Raw genomic sequence first — 15684 nt, 5'->3', positions numbered from 1 at the left:
AGGTCAGGCTGACAGAGACCCCCAAGCGTTCCATGAACGCTCTCCATACCCGAGACGTGAATTGGGGGCCCCGATCAGAAACGATGTCCTCCGGCACCCCGTAGTGCCGAAAGACATGGGTAAATAATGCCTCCGCAGTCTGCAGGGCTGTAGGGATACCGGGCAACGGGAGGAGACGGCAGGACTTAGAAAACCGATCCACAATCACTAGAACCGCGGTGTTCCCCTGAGACGGCGGAAGATCGGTCAGGAAATCTATGGACAGATGTGACCATGGCCGCTGTGGAACGGGGAGGGGTTGTAGCTTCCCTCTAGGAAGGTGCCTAGGAGCCTTACTCTGAGCGCACACTGAGCAAGAGGAGACATAACCCTTAACGTCCTTAACCAACGTAGGCCACCAATACCTCCCCTGAAGGCTCCCCACTGTCCTCGTCACCCCAGGGTGACCCGAGGAGGGTAGGACGTGAGCCCACCGAATCAGCTTGTCCCGAACATCAAGCGGCACGTACCTTCGCCCGCTGGACACTGAGGAGGCGCGGGTTCAGCCCGTAACGCCCGCTCGATGTCCGAGTCCACCTCCCATACCACTGGGGCTACCAGCTTAGAGGCGGGAAGGATGGGAGTAGGTTCGTGGACCCATCCTCGGTGTCGTAAAGGCGGGACAGTGCGTCAGCCTTCACGTTCTGGGAGCCCGGTCTATAAGACAAAGTAAACCGGAACCGGGTGAAGAATATGGCCCACCTTGCCTGACGTGGGTTAAGTCTCCTTGCAGCCCGAATATACTCCAGATTCTGGTGGTCGGTCCAGATGAGAAAAGGGTGCTTAGCCCCCTCAAGCCAGTGTCTCCACACCTTCAGAGCTCTAACCACCGCTAGCAACTCCCGGTCCCCCACATCATAGTTACGCTCCGCTGGGCTGAGCTTCCTTGAGAAGAAAGCGCAGGGGCGGAGTTTTGGTGGCGTACCCGAGCGCTGTGATAGCACGGCACCCACCCCAGCCTCGGACGCGTCCACCTCCACTATGAATGCTAGAGAGGGATCCGGATGCGCCAACACGGGCGCATCAGTGAACAGCGCCTTCAACTTGTTGAATGCCCTGTCCGCCTGTGCTGACCACTGCAATCGCACCGGGCCCCCTCAGCAGTGAGGTAATGGGAGCCGCTATCTGGCCAAAACCCCGGATAAACCTCCGGTAGTAGTTGGCAAAACCCAAAACCGCTGCACCTCCTTTACCGTGGTTGGAGTCGGCCAATTACGCACGGCCCTAATGCGTTCACCCTCCATCACCACCCCGAGGTGGAAATGCGATATCCCAGAAAAGAGACGGCTCGTTTAGAGAACACGCATTTCTCAGCCTTGACGTATAGGTCATGCTCCAGCAGTCTTCCAAGCACTTTGCGCACCAGAGACACATGCGCGGTGTGAGTGGCCGAGTAGATCAGAATGTCATCGATATAAACAACCACCCCCTGACCGCACAGGTCCCTGAGAATCTCGTCTACAAAGGATTGGAAAACGGCTGGAGCATTCTTTAACCCATACGGCATGACGAGGTACTCATAGTGGCCGGATGTAGTACTAAATGCGGTTTTCCACTCGTCTCCCTTCCGAATACGCACCAGACTATACGCGCTCCTGAGATCCAGTTTTGTGAAGAACTGCGCTCCGTGGAACGATTCCACCGCCGTAGCGATGAGAGGTAGAGGGTAACTATACCCCACTGTGATGGCGTTTAGACCTCTATAATCGATACACGGACGCAAACCTCCCTCCTTTTTCCTCACAAAAAAGAAACTCGAGGAGACGGGTGAAATGGAGGGCCGAATGTACCCCTGTCCCAGCGACTCCGCGACATATGTCTCCATTGCCAACGTCTCCTCCTGGGACAGCGGGTACACATGACTCTTGGGAAGCGCAGCGTCTACCTGGAGATCTATCGTACAATCCCTTCCCGGTCGATAAGGTGGTAATTTAGTCGCTTTCACTTTACTGAAAGCGATTGCCAAATCGGCATACTCGGGGGGAATGCACACCGTGGAACCCTGGTCTGGACTCTCCACCGACGTGGCACCGATGGAAACTCCCAAACACCTTCCAGAACACTCCTCTGACCACCCCTGGAGAACCCCTTGTCTCCACGAAATTTTAGGATTGTGCCGGGCCAGCCAGGAGTCCCCAGCACCACTGGAAACGCAGGCGAATCAATAATAAAAAAACTGATACGCTCCCTATGATTCCCCTGCGTCACCATGTCCAGTGGGACCGTGGTCTCCCCGACCATCCCTGACCCTAATGGCCGGCTATCTAGGGAGTGCACGGGGAAAGGAGAATCTATCGGCACCAGCGGAACCCCTAACTTAAGGGCGAGTCCGCGACCCATAAAGTTCCCAGCTGCGCCTGAATCGACTAGCGCCCTATGCTGGGAAGAGGGAAAAAAGTGAAGGAAAGAGATTAAGACAAACATATGGCCAACAAGGGATTCTGGGTGAGTCTGATGCTGACTCACCTGGGGTGACCGAGAAGCGTTCCGCCTGCCATCTCTACTCCCAGACGGACCCCCAGCACCGATCAGACGTGTGTCCTCTCCGACCACAGTTGGTGCAGGGAAGGCCTCCTCCTCCGGTACCCCTCGGCGCAGCCCCTCCCAACTCCATCGGAATGGGAGCGGAGGGACTGGGTGGTGGAACGCACAGGACCCTCTCTGAACGCCCAAGGGCAGCCAGCAGATTGTCCAGTCGAATGGACATGTCAATCAGCTGATCCAGTGACAGAGTGGTGTCCCGACACGCTAACTCCCGGCGGACGTCCTCTCGGAGACCACACCTGTAGTGGTCCATAAGGGCCCTGTCGTTCCACCCAGATCCGGCTGCCAAGGTCCGGAACTCCAGCGCGTAATCCTGGGCGCTCCTCCTCTCCTGCCTGAGATGAAAAAGTCGTTCTCCCACCGCTCGGCCGTCCAGAGGGTGATCAAATACGGCACGGAAGCGGCAGGAAAACTCTGGGTAGTGCTCCCGCGCTGAGTCTGGGCCATTCCAGACTGCGTTCGCCCACTCCAGAGCACGACCCGTGAGGCAGGAGATGAGGACACTCACCCTCTCCGCTCCTGAGGGAGTGGGTCTAACGGTGGCCAGGTATAGCTCCAGCTGAAGCAGAAACCCCTGGCAACCCGCCGCCGCTCCATCATAAGCCCTCGGTAGCGTCAGACGAAGGGTGCTGGAGTCGAGTGATGGGGAGACCGGAGTCGGGGTGCCGAAGGTGGAGAGAGGAGACCACTCCTCTCCCATCGGTCCATTCTCTCCATCACTTGATCCATCGCGGATCCGATCCGATGGAGAATGGTGGTGTGGTGGAGAACCCGTTCCTCCATCGATGGGAGAGGGTTGGCTGCTGCTCCTGCTGACTCCATACGATTTGATTTAGGTGCGGGATTCTGTAACACTTCAGGTGTCGTAGGTGTGTGGAGTCAAACGCAGGAGACAGTGAGTGCAAAGCTGTGCGTCTTTAATAGCGCCAACGCATCCCAGGGTGCTCACAATAGTAACGGCCCCAAACACAGGGAAAGAGAATGTACAACGGAAAAAGTAACGACCAGGCACTAACACGTACTTCTAACAACAGAGCTGAAGGTTACACTGCAATAATCCCGCACAACAACCAGGCGGGCCGGCTGTCTAATAAAGACAAACTAATTACTTGATTAATCATGAACAGGTGCTACCACTAAACATACAAGGAGGGAGAGGAAAAACAATCAGTGGCAGCTAATAGGCCGGTGACGACGACCGCCGAGCGCCAACCGCCCGGGAAGGGGAAACACCCTCGGTCGGACTCGTGACAGTCTGCTATACAAACTGATGGAAAGTGGTGTTGGGGGTAAAACATATGACATTATAAAATCCATGTACACAAACAACAAGTGTGCGGTTAAAATTGGCAAAAAACACACACATTTCTTCACACAGGGTCGTGGGGTTAGACAGGGATGCAGCTTAAGCCCCACCCTCTTCAACATATATATCAACGAATTGGCGCGGGCACTAGAAAAGTCTGCAGCACCCGGCCTCCCCTTGCTAGAATCTGAAGTCAAATGTCTGCTGTTTGCTGATGATCTGGTGCTTCTGTCACCAACCAAGGAGGGCCTACAGCAGCACCTAGATCTTATGCACAGATTCTGTCAGACCTGGGCCCTGACAGTAAATCTCAGTAAGACCAAAATAATGGTGTTCCAAAAAAGGTCCATTCACCAGGACCACAAATACAAATTCCATCTAGACACTGTTGCCCTAGAGCACACAACAAAACTATACATACCTTGGCCTAAACATCAGCGCCACAGGTAACTTCCACAAAGCTGTGAACGATCTGAGATACAAGGCATGAAGGGCATTCTATGCCATCAAAAGAAACATAAACCAACCAAGACTTCACAAAATGGGACAAACACCAAATTGAGACTCTGCACGCAGAATTCTGCAAAAATATCCTCCGTGTACAACGTAAAACACCAAATAATGCATGCAGAGCAGAATTAGGCCGATACCCACTAATTATCAAAATCCAGAAAAGAGCCGTTAAATTCTACAACCACCTAAAAGGAAGCGATTCACAAACCTTCCATAACAAAGCCATCACCTACAGAGAGATGAACCTGGAGAAGAGTCCCCTAAGCAAGCTGGTCCTGGGACTCTGTTCACAAACACAAACACACCCTACAGAGCCCCAGGACAACAGCACAATTAGACCCAACCAAATCATGACAAAACAAAAAGATAATTACTTAACACATTGGAAAGAATTAACAAAAAAAACAGAGCAAACTAGAATGCTATTTGGCCCTACACAGAGAGTACACAGCGGCAGAATACCTGACCACTGTGACTGACCCAAAATTAAGGAAAGCTTTGACTATGTACAGACTCAGTGAGCATAGCCTTGCTATTGAGAAAGGCCGCCGTAGGCAGACATGGCTCTCAAGAGAAGACAGGCTATGTGCTCACTGCCCACAAAATGAGGTGGAAACTGAGCTGCATACATCCTGCCCAATGTATGACCATATTAGAGATACATATTTCCCCCAGATCACACAGATCCACAAAGAATTCGAAAACAAATCCAATTTTGAAAAACTCCCATATCTACTGGGTGAAATTCCACAGTGTGCCATCACAGCAGCAAGATTTGTGACCTGTTGCCACGAGAAAAGGGCAACCAGTGAAGAACAAACACCATTGTAAATACAACCCATATTTATGCTTATTTATTTTATCTTGTGTCCTTTAACTATTTGTACATTATATATATATATATATATATATAATATGACATGTGTAATGTCTTTACTGTTTTGAAACTTCTGTATGTGTAATAATATAATAATAATAATAATAATATAATATATATAATATATAATATAATATAATAATATAATAATAATAATAATAATAATAATAATAATGTTTACTGTTCATTTCTGTTGTTTTTCACCTTATATATTCACTTTGTATGTTGTCTACCTCACTTGCTTTGGCAATGTTAACACATGTTTCCCATGCCAATAAAGCCCTTGAATTGAATTGAATTGAGAGAGAGAGAGAACATGCGCAGGGTAGTGCAGTCCCGAATGGCTCATCCTTTCCTAGCAGAAATCTAACACATGAGTGGCCCAGATCCCGACAGTCTCGAACACACACAGTCTTGAACAATTAACCTTGTGGGTGGGTAGTCTAACCCTAAACCTCCTAGAAAAAGCGTTTTGACCTTGTGGGGACTAACAAAATGTCCCCAGTTGGTCAAATGTTTTTTTTTTTTCTATTCTTGTGGGGACACGCACACACACACACTCAGAGCTATTTACACACACACATTTTTTTGTGTATCTCAGCAGTTGGTCTTGGTCTGCACAGTGTGTATGACTGTATGGAGTGCATTGCCTGCGTCTACAGTGGCTACAACTCTCGCTCTAGTCCTCTCATCCAGTCTTACAAAACTGGAATGAGGGAGGGAGAATGAAGAAGGAGGGTGGCAATGGAGACGAGAGAGAGAGCGAGAGAGAGCGGTAGAGAGAGAGAATGCCTAAGGCTGTCATCCAAACATGTCTGTCCTCCACTATCCCTAAGCCACACCTGCTACAGGGCCAATACTGGGGAGGGAGATAGAGAGGAGGAGGAATAGAGAGAGTGCAGTCACAGGCAGAGCGGTCGCCGACGCGAGTGGTCCTCCGTTGCTGTTCTCTCGTTTTTTCCTTTTCTTCTTCCTTTCCCTCGTTCCCTTCTTCCTCCTCATTTCCTCGAGGGAAGCAAAGAGTTTTTCCGTCTCTCATCCGGAGGAGATAATTAACTCCGCTAAACCAGGAAGAGAATACGAATACTCACTTAATCCGGGGAAATGGAACACTGCCAGCTCCTCCGTCAGAGTACAGGGAATTCCCAATAAGAGACTGGGAATACCGGTATTCCTAATAAACCGGAGCAGGGATCAGAGCCAGGGAACAGGTGGGGTCTTAGGGAGGGAGCTGGACCTGGACTATTGCTCCCACTGTCGGATAGAGACTCCACTGATCCCTCCTCTTATAGATAGGAACGTCAGGATTCAGAAAGACCACACGGACACTTCCCAACACATTGACTGTGTCCCATTATCCCACTCTTTTATTCCAGCTGGTAAGACCGTTTGCTTACTGGGAGGACAGCGTCGGTTTAACTGCTTGAGTGTGGTCGGACATTACCGTGTGTGTGTGTGTGTGTCTGAGACTATTTGGTGCCCCGGAGGAAGATGCCTGCCATTCTGCTGGCCTCTAAGATGAAGTCGGGACTGCCCAAGCCGGTGCACAGCGCTCTGCCCATTCCACAGGTGCCCTCGCGACCCCTCACCCTGCCCCTACCACTGCCCGTGCCCCTCAAGCCCTCCGACAGACACGTTCTCACGGTGGGCCCCCAGGGGGGCTCGGGACATCACCAGGGGCGCCCCAAAACCAGGCGCGCTCCAGCGACAGACGGTGGTATTGACACTCAGGTTAGAGAGCGTGAGACACTGCTTCGTCGTTCTCGTCTTCTGTCACTCCGGTTTTCCTCTCTTTCTCCCTTTGCCTCCGTCCCTCCTCGCCCTGCTGTCCGTCTCTCTCTATCACTCCCTTTATCCCACACCTCCTTCCCTCGCTCTCCCTTGCTCTATTCCACAAAGGTATGTGTGTTTGCTCTGCTGTTTTCACTGTGTAATAGGAAGTATCTGTGGGTGGTTCTGCATTGATGTGTTACCCCTTCAGGGAAGTGATGTGATTCCCTGAATGCTCTTGAAGGGGAGACTGCCTCCGTGAATGTAAAAGTGTCTTGGCATATGACTCTGCCAGTGTCCAGGCAGGCTAGCAAGGCCAACTGACTCTCAGGATAGCAGGGGGTGGATGTTTTGGTTTGTTTGTGAATTATTGGTCTGCTTAGCAACGCTGCAGAAATGCCTCCGTGGAGAGAGCGATCGCTTGAATGCCATGTAAGGCTGTGCAGTGGGGGGAACGAGACGCAAGCGTGTTTGTGTGTGCGTGCGTGTGCGCATTTTGAGTGTGTTCCCGAGCAAGTGCTTGGCAACGTGTCCGTACCAAAACGTGACTTGGAGCGACTTTAAAAATAGAGCAGAAATATCGTCACCATAACATTTTAATAACACACTGTCCACAATTCATCCCTTTCGTTATTACATGTACCTTACTGATTGTGTGGTGTGTTAAGGTAGCTTATCGCGTTTTCTCTCTCTGTCTCTCTGTCTCTGTGTGTGTGACGTTCATACGGCAGCAGTCCTCACCATCAACTGGCTAGATTAACCCCTGATCACCCACACTTCTGTTGTGACTCGGGGATATGGAGGTGGTATGGTTTAACCCTACAGAATATCAACTGCTAGGAAAGGATGAGCCATTCGAGACTGCACTACCCTGCTCGTGTCATCATATTTTTTTTTCTCTCTGTCTGTCTCTCTCTCTGTCTCTCTCTCTGTCTCTCTCTGTCTCTCTCTCTGTCTCTCTCTCTCTCTCTCTCTCTCTCTCTCTCTCTCTCTCTCTCTCTCTCTCTCTCTCTCTCTCTGTCTCTCTCTCTGTCTCTCTCTCTCTCTCTCTCTCTCTCTCTCTCTCTCTCTCTCTGCACCTTTTTCAAGATTCAGATTCACACAGTGTGTGTTGTAGTTCCTTCTTTACTGGAGGGTTGTGTATTTTAGGTGGCTGGTTCTTTGCTGGGGTGACATTAGCTCAGTCTAACAGAGAGAGACAGCCATGCCACTGCTGTGACTATAGGCCATGGATCACTACCCACAGGCTCCAGCTGCGTGTGCATGTGTTTAGAGTATACGTGTGTTAGTCGAGTCTCCATCCAGTCCTGTCAGAGGGTGCTGTGTGGTGGCCCAATCCCTAGGAGACTTGTAGACTGTGCCTCTGTACCAGAATTCAGGAGTTAATCTACCCAGGCCAACCATGGTTTCCTTCACTACAGCCTAATTACACAGACTAATTGCCTGGGAACAGCATGCTTCCCTCAGCCTCATCAATTTCTTCTCCCTTTTCCTCTCTCCCCCGTTGTCTTTACTCTTTTCTCCCCTCCTTTCCTCCCCATAAGGAGAGCAGAGGCAAGAGAGTTGGGATCAGAACATTTGTATTAGGTCCAGAGATAACACAATTCTCCATGGCTGCGTGGGGTCTGGCCATGGCCTCTCTCTGCTCTCTCTATCCCCTCCTGGGTGAATCCGATCACAGTCTCTGATGGACAGACACTAACCAGGTGATAAAGAGGGAATGAGATGATAATCTCTAGAGGGTTCTGATTGCTGTGGGGCTTCCATTCCCTCGAATAATTGTACATTTCTCTCGCTCCCTCTCTTGCTGTTTGCTTCCGACTCTTTCGGGCCCCCTCATTCTCTCTCCCTCTCTCCTTCAATTTTCTTGGGATTAATATTTAATATATGTTATTGAACTTGTCTGTCCTCGTTTGCAACACTCGTTTCCCGAGTTCCAAACTGCCTCTGGAAGCAAGACCCGTTTGTTGGGAGCTTCATGAAATGGGTTTCCATGGCCGCGCAGCCGCACACAAGCCTGAGATCACCATGCGCAATGCCAACCGTCGGCTGGAGTGGTGTAAAGCTCGCTGCCACTGGACTCTGGAGCTGTGGAAATGCGTTCTCTGGAGGGAAGAATCACTCTTCACCATCACGCAGTCCGATAGACGAATCTAGTTTGGCGGATGCCAGGAGAAGGCTACCTACCAAAGTTTGGTGGAGGAGGAATAATGGTCTGGGGGCTGTTTTTCATTGTTCGGGCTAGGCCCTTTAGTTCCAGTGAAGGGAAATCTTACCGCTACAATGACATTCTAGACGATTCTGTGCTTCCAACTTTGTGGCAACAGTTTGAGGAAGGCCCTTTCCTGTTTCAGCATGACAATATCCCCGTCCACAAAGAGAGGTCTATACAGAAATTGTTTGTTGAGATTGGTGTGGAAGAGCTTAACTGGCTTGCATAGAGCCCTGACCTCAACCCCATCAAACACCTTTGGGATGAATTGGAACGCCAACTGCAAGACAGGGGGGGGGGCAACACCATATCAATCCCCATGATTTTGGAATGAGATGTTCGACAAGCAGGTGTCCGCATACTTTTGGTCATGTAGTGTAGATTGTCAATGCTTTTGAGGGGGACATTAGCTGTAATCTGGGATTAGGAAGAGAGGAGTATCAGTCATATACCAGGCCACATGACCCTTCGCTGTCATATGCACTGTTTGTAAAACATAGTCTACACACACACATGCACTCACTGTCCCAGACCGGTTGGGTTAAATGGGGGAAATGTCTACAAGTTTCTAAAACGCACATTCACACACTCTCTTCTCTCTGAAAGTGCTCTCTGAGATCATGCATAATGCAGAGAGACGGAGAGAGCGACGTGGTTGACCAGATGGCCATAAATATATACCGCACATAGCGTGTGTGTGTGTGCACCTTTACATGTGGGTATGTGTATCTCTCGAATGAAAATGTTTAAGATACAAGTGCATCGGGCCGCGGACCCCAAACCAATCCAAATCGTAGCATGCACTGGCCAGAAAATCGATTCAAATGTTTCGAATCGCCGGTTCGCTCAAATGTTTTGCTGATATTCCATTCGTTCTTACCTCTACCTTCCGAAAATACCTCCCGTATTTTGTGTCGAACTGCATGTCACTGTGTTGACAGTAATGTTGCATGCCGAACAACCCCAGGCAATATCCCAGAAGAGTGAGATATAGTCAAACTCAAAGATTAAACTGTGCACTGTGCCCAGTTTCGCTCGCCGAACAACGAGAGCTCGCCAGCCGTTTGCTGGTTTATTGTTATCTATGCCTGTTGAAAATTGTGTTTAACAGGAACAGGTGTTGTGCCGGAAAATCTCCCCCCTGCCAGAATTGTCTCCCCCCACTCGATTCTTCATTGTATCTCTTTCTCTCCGTTGTCAGTTGAGTCTATACTTCACTGATTTTAGTAGCAGAACGCATTTTTACAGACGAATACACTTGAAACAAATAGCCAAACCGAAAATGGCAGACATTACTAGTGCCTCCCCCGCAATGAACCGCCATAAAAATACAAATTAATTAAACGCAGCCTAACGTAATCATTGACAGCTGCCTTGAAGGCTACTAAGATCAGTGAAATGTAGGCTAAACTGAAAACGGAGTGAAGAGCAGAAATCTCAACTAGCAAGCAAGTTGCAGCATTGAAGAATTGAGTGTGACGGAATAAAAGTAAGCTACCCGAGGCACAACTCACATCTGGCTACATGCTGAACGGGGTTGACAATATATTTATTTTGATGGTTGAAGTTCACCATCAGCAATAGTTTTGGTAGTTTTGCTTAAACAATCAGTGTAGATGTACATGTTTTGATATAACGAGGACAACAAGCACGTTTGTGCAGCGCACTGTATGGTTGAAGCAAGAGGAGAAGAGAAGATTACTCTCTAAAAACTCCCTAAGCAGTCAAAACCATTCGATTTTGAGACCGGGTGAATCCAAAGTCCTATATATTCATTGGCCATGTCATAGCTAATTTGTAAATGATAAATATTGATACATTACTAGCTAAAACACTTAATCTGCAAAAATGACAAGTTAGTTAGTGGGTGCTGGTGATTTCAGAACCAAAGTGTGGGAGACAAAAATAAAATGGTACATTGTCCCCTAATCTGATAGTGGCCGATGCCTTTATGGCTCAACTCAGGTGCCTACATAGGTCATATACATATATACAAAAGTATGTGGACACCCCTTCAAATTAGTAGATTCAGTTATTTCAGCAACACCATTGCTGACAGGTGTATAACACTGAGCACACATCCATGCAATCTCCATAGACAAACGTTGCCAGTAGAATGGTGTTACTGAAGAGCTCAGGTACTTTCAACATGGCACCGTCAAAGGATGCCACCTTTCCAACAAGTCAGTTTCGTCAAATTTCTGCCCTGCTAGAGCTGCCCCGGTCAACTGTTAGTGCTGTTATTGTGAAGTGGAAATGTCTAGGAGTAACAACGGCTTAGCCGCGAAGTGGTAGGCCACACAAGCTCACAGAAAGGGATCGCCGACTGCTGAAGTGAGTAAAAATGTTGTCTGTCCTCAGTTGCAACACTCACTACCGAGTTCCAAACTGCTTCTGGAAGCAACGTCAGCACAAGAACTGTTCGTCAGGAGCTTCATGAAATGGGTTTCCATGGCCGTGCAGCCGCAGACAAGCCTAAGATCACTATGCGCAATGCCAAGAGTCAGCTTGAGTGGTGTAAAGCTCGCCGCCATTGGACTCGGGATCAGTGGAAACGCGTTCTCTGGAGTGATGAATCACACTTCACCATATGGCAGTCCGACGGACGGATCTGGGTTTGGAGGATGCCAGGAGAACGCAACCTGCCCCAATGCATAGTGCCAACTGTAAAGTTTGGCGGAGGAGGAATAATGGTCTGGTGGCTGTTTTTTGTTGTAATTTACACACACCACACACGTACGCACACACACAGAAGTCAGCTCAGACAGATCCGGTTTATGAGCTCCATCAGCAGCAGATTTTGAATTTTAGATTTGGAAAATGTTCATGCAACAAATGTTGGTGCATCAAATCGTATCACGTCGAACCGAATCGCAACGACTCGTCCTCTAATCAAACCTAACCGCATCGAATCGTTTTAAAACCAAAACGTATCGTTGCTGTATCGGAGCCTATGTATCTCGATACGTATAGAATTGTCTTGAAAGGAAAATATGCACATCCCTAGTCTTTATGAGAGAGGGAAATCATCTTTCCAGGCAAATGACTTGGCACACTGACATATTTGCTTGCAATGAACAGTACACATGCAGACTCTACTGGCCTCTAGTGGTGTGCATACGTTATGTACTGCATCACCTCTCCCTCTGTTGCTGAGCAGTGAATACAGCCAGAGTGGCACAATTGCCAAACCGGCAGGAAGGAGGTAGTCAAGGCCATCAATGCTATGTGTGTGTGTGTGTGTGTGTGTGTGTGTGTGCGTGTGTGTGTTTGTCACAGTCAAAGGGCGTCACTGCCACTCCTTGTCTATGGTGTATAAATGCTGCTCACTATACAAAACATTGCCTGTGTATTTAGAGAATGCCTCTGAACGAGGATGTGTGTTGTGTATAAAGTGAAAGGAGAATGTGTGTGTGTGCATGGGGGGGGGTTGTCTTCACTATGCATTCATAGCACTTCTTTACAGAGTATTTTCAGGAGTGTGTTTTCTTTGATCTCCAGGGACAGCACATCACACCACCCCCCCCCCATTCTCCCCTATTGTTTCTCTGTCTCTATTTCACTTCCTCCTCTCCTTTCCCTCTTTCTCTCCCTCAATATCTAACTGCAATGTTGCTGGTTCATTTATCCTTGGCTGTGGAAGTGACTGTATACAGCCTTGTTATTGTTATTCTTATTGTGTTACTTTTATTCTTACTTTTTTTAAATTTTAGTCTTCTTGGTAAATGTTTTCTTCTTCTTGAACAGCACTGTTGGCTAAGGGCTTGTAAAGTAAGCATCTGACGGTAAAGTCTACACTTGTTGTATTCGGCGAATGTGACAAATACAATTTGATTTGACAGAGAGAGGAGGCTGGAAAAAAGCAGTAGCTTCATGCATGTTGTGTTTATGTTTTTGGAGATAATGAACCTTCCTCCTTTCAGCCATACACACATTTTTGTAATTATGTCTTATTCCATTTCTCCATTTGTAGCATTGATCTGTCTGTCACTCTGTCACAGTTCGAGTGGTAAGTGAACCTTGCCTATTGTGGCAGCTTGTCATAGACCTTTCTGACACACACACACACACACACACACACACACACACACACACACACACACACACACATGGCAGGTGCAGCGAAATGCTTGTGTTACTAGCTCCAGCAGTGCAGTAGAATGTCTTGCAAATACAATACAAATGTCTATTTCTTATTTTATCGAATGAGAGTGAGAATATAAAGACTTTATGTGATGTGTATAATTTGGAAAATATTTGTATTTCCTTTTAAAAATGTTATTGTCACATACACTGGAGAGGTGCAGTGAAATGTGTTGTTTTACATGGTCCCCTGTAGTAGTACAGCGTCCCTGGAGCAAATTAGGGTGTTATGTACAGTAGTAGGTATATTAAGGTATGTCGACAATATAGTATGTACAGTAGTAGGTATATTAAGGTATGTCGACAATATAGTATGTACAGTAGTAGGTATATTAAGGTATGTTGACAATATAGTATGTACAGTATCATTCAAAAGTTTGGACACACCTACTCATTCAAGGGTTTTTCTTTATTTTTTTTTACTATTTTCTACATTGTAGAATAATAGCGAAGACATATAAACTATGAAATAACATATGGAATTATGTAGTAACCAAAAAGTGTTAAAACAAAATATATTTGAGATCGTTCAAAGTCGCCACCTTTTTCCGTAATGAAAGCTTTGCACACTCTTGGCATTCTCTCGACCAGCTTCACGAGGTAGTCACCTGAAATGCATTTCAATTAACAGGTGTGGCTTGTTAAAAGTTCATTTGTGGAATTTCTTAATGCGTTTGAGCCAATCAGTTGTGTTGTGACAAGGTAGGGGTGGTATACAGAAGATAGTCCATCATTACTTTAAGACATGAAGGTCAGTCAATCTGGAAAATTTCAAGAACTTTTGAACATTTCTTCAAGCACAGTCGCAAAAAACATCATCAAGCACTATGATGAAACTGGCTCTCATGAGGACCACCACAGGAAAGGAAGACCCAGAGTTACCTCTGCTGCAGAGGATAACTTCATTAAATAAATGCCTCACAAAGTTCAAGTAACAGACACATCTCAACTGTTCAGAGGAGAGTGTGAATCAGGCCTTCATGGTCGAATTTCTGCAAAGAAATGACTACTAAAGGACACCAATAATAAGAAGAGACTTACTTGGGCCAAGAAACACGAGCAATCAACATTAGACCGGTGGAAAACTGTCCTTTCGTCTGATGAGTCCAAATTTGACATTTTTGGCTCCAACCGCCGTGTCTTTTTGTGAGACGCAGAGTAGGTGAAAGGATGATCTCCGTATGTGTGGTTCCCACCGCGAAGCATGGAGGAGGAGGTGTGATGGTGTGGGCAGGGGCGTTGCCCATGAAAAAAACTTAACGTGCCCCTAACATAGAAATCAGAATGTTTCAGATTAAAATAACACACTGAACAATATGTGTTAGTACATTTAATAACTATAAGCTTCTGCTGCTCTATACTCCAATTGTGCAGATTCTAGTTTCCACCTTCATCCTTTGCCTATATTAACATTAGGAACCAAACATGTTTGCAATGCTGTTAACAAAAACTGTCTGTGTCATGAGATTCTTATGACGCTTTATTACATTGCTCAAAAAGATAAAGGGAACACTTAAACAACACAATGTAACTCCAAGTCAATCACACTTCTGTGAAATCAAACTGTCCACTTAGGAAGCAACACTGATTGACAATAAATTTCACATGCTGTTGTGCAAATGGAATAGACAACAGGTGGAAATTATAGGCAATTAGCAAGACACCCCCTATAAAGGAGTGGTTCTGCAGGTGGTGACCACGGACCACTTCTCAGTTCCTATGCTTCCTGGCTGATGTTTTGAGGGTGGTATGAGGGCCCGACGTCCACAGGTGGGGGTTGTGCTTACAGCCCAACACCGTGCAGGATGTTTGGCATTTGCCAGAGAACCCCAATATTGGCAAATTCGCCACTGGCACCCTGTGCTCTTCACAGATGAAAGCAGGTTCACACTGAGCACGTGACAGACGTGACAGAGTTTGGAGACGCCGTGGAGAACGTGCTACTGCCTGCAACATCCTCCAGCATGACCGGTTTGGCGGTGGGTCAGTCATGGTGTGGTGTGGCATTTCTTTGGGGGGCCGCACAGCCCTCCATGTGCTCGCCAGAGGTAGCCTGACTGCCATTAGGTACCGAGATGAGATCCTCAGACCCCTTGTGAGACCATATGCTGGTGTGGCTGGCCCTGGGTTCCTCCTAATGCAAAACAATGCTAGACCTCATGTGGCTGGAGTGTGTCAGCAGTTCCTGCAAGAGGAAGGCATTGATGCTATGGACTGGCCCGCCCGTTCCCCAGACCTGAATCCAATTGAGCACATCTGGGACATCTCGCTCCATCCACC

At 47.8% G+C, this 15684-nt stretch overlaps 1 protein-coding gene across 7 annotated transcripts in view; it reads left to right on the top strand.

The window, feature by feature from the left end:
• nav2a (neuron navigator 2a) overlaps positions 1-15684 on the top strand; it is a 316095-nt gene that overhangs the window by 178235 nt on the left and 122176 nt on the right. The window contains exon 1 of one of the 7 annotated variants that reach the window (XM_052479059.1): positions 6106-7010. The exons of 1 other annotated variant lie outside the window; for it this stretch is intronic. In XM_052479059.1, the coding sequence (XP_052335019.1) occupies positions 6771-7010 (240 nt within the window). In that variant the 5' untranslated portion in view covers positions 6106-6770. Of the gene's footprint in view, positions 1-6105; positions 7011-15684 lie in introns of those variants that run through there. 5 more of the 7 variants (XM_052479063.1, XM_052479060.1, XM_052479062.1 and 2 more) reach the window with 5 other exon arrangements.

This window comes from Oncorhynchus keta, chromosome 2, assembly GCF_023373465.1.
Source record: "Oncorhynchus keta strain PuntledgeMale-10-30-2019 chromosome 2, Oket_V2, whole genome shotgun sequence".
In the NCBI taxonomy this organism is placed as follows: Eukaryota; Metazoa; Chordata; class Actinopteri; order Salmoniformes; family Salmonidae; genus Oncorhynchus; species Oncorhynchus keta.
Note: the sequence above shows the minus strand (reverse complement) of the source record. Positions and strands in the feature narration are given on the sequence as shown.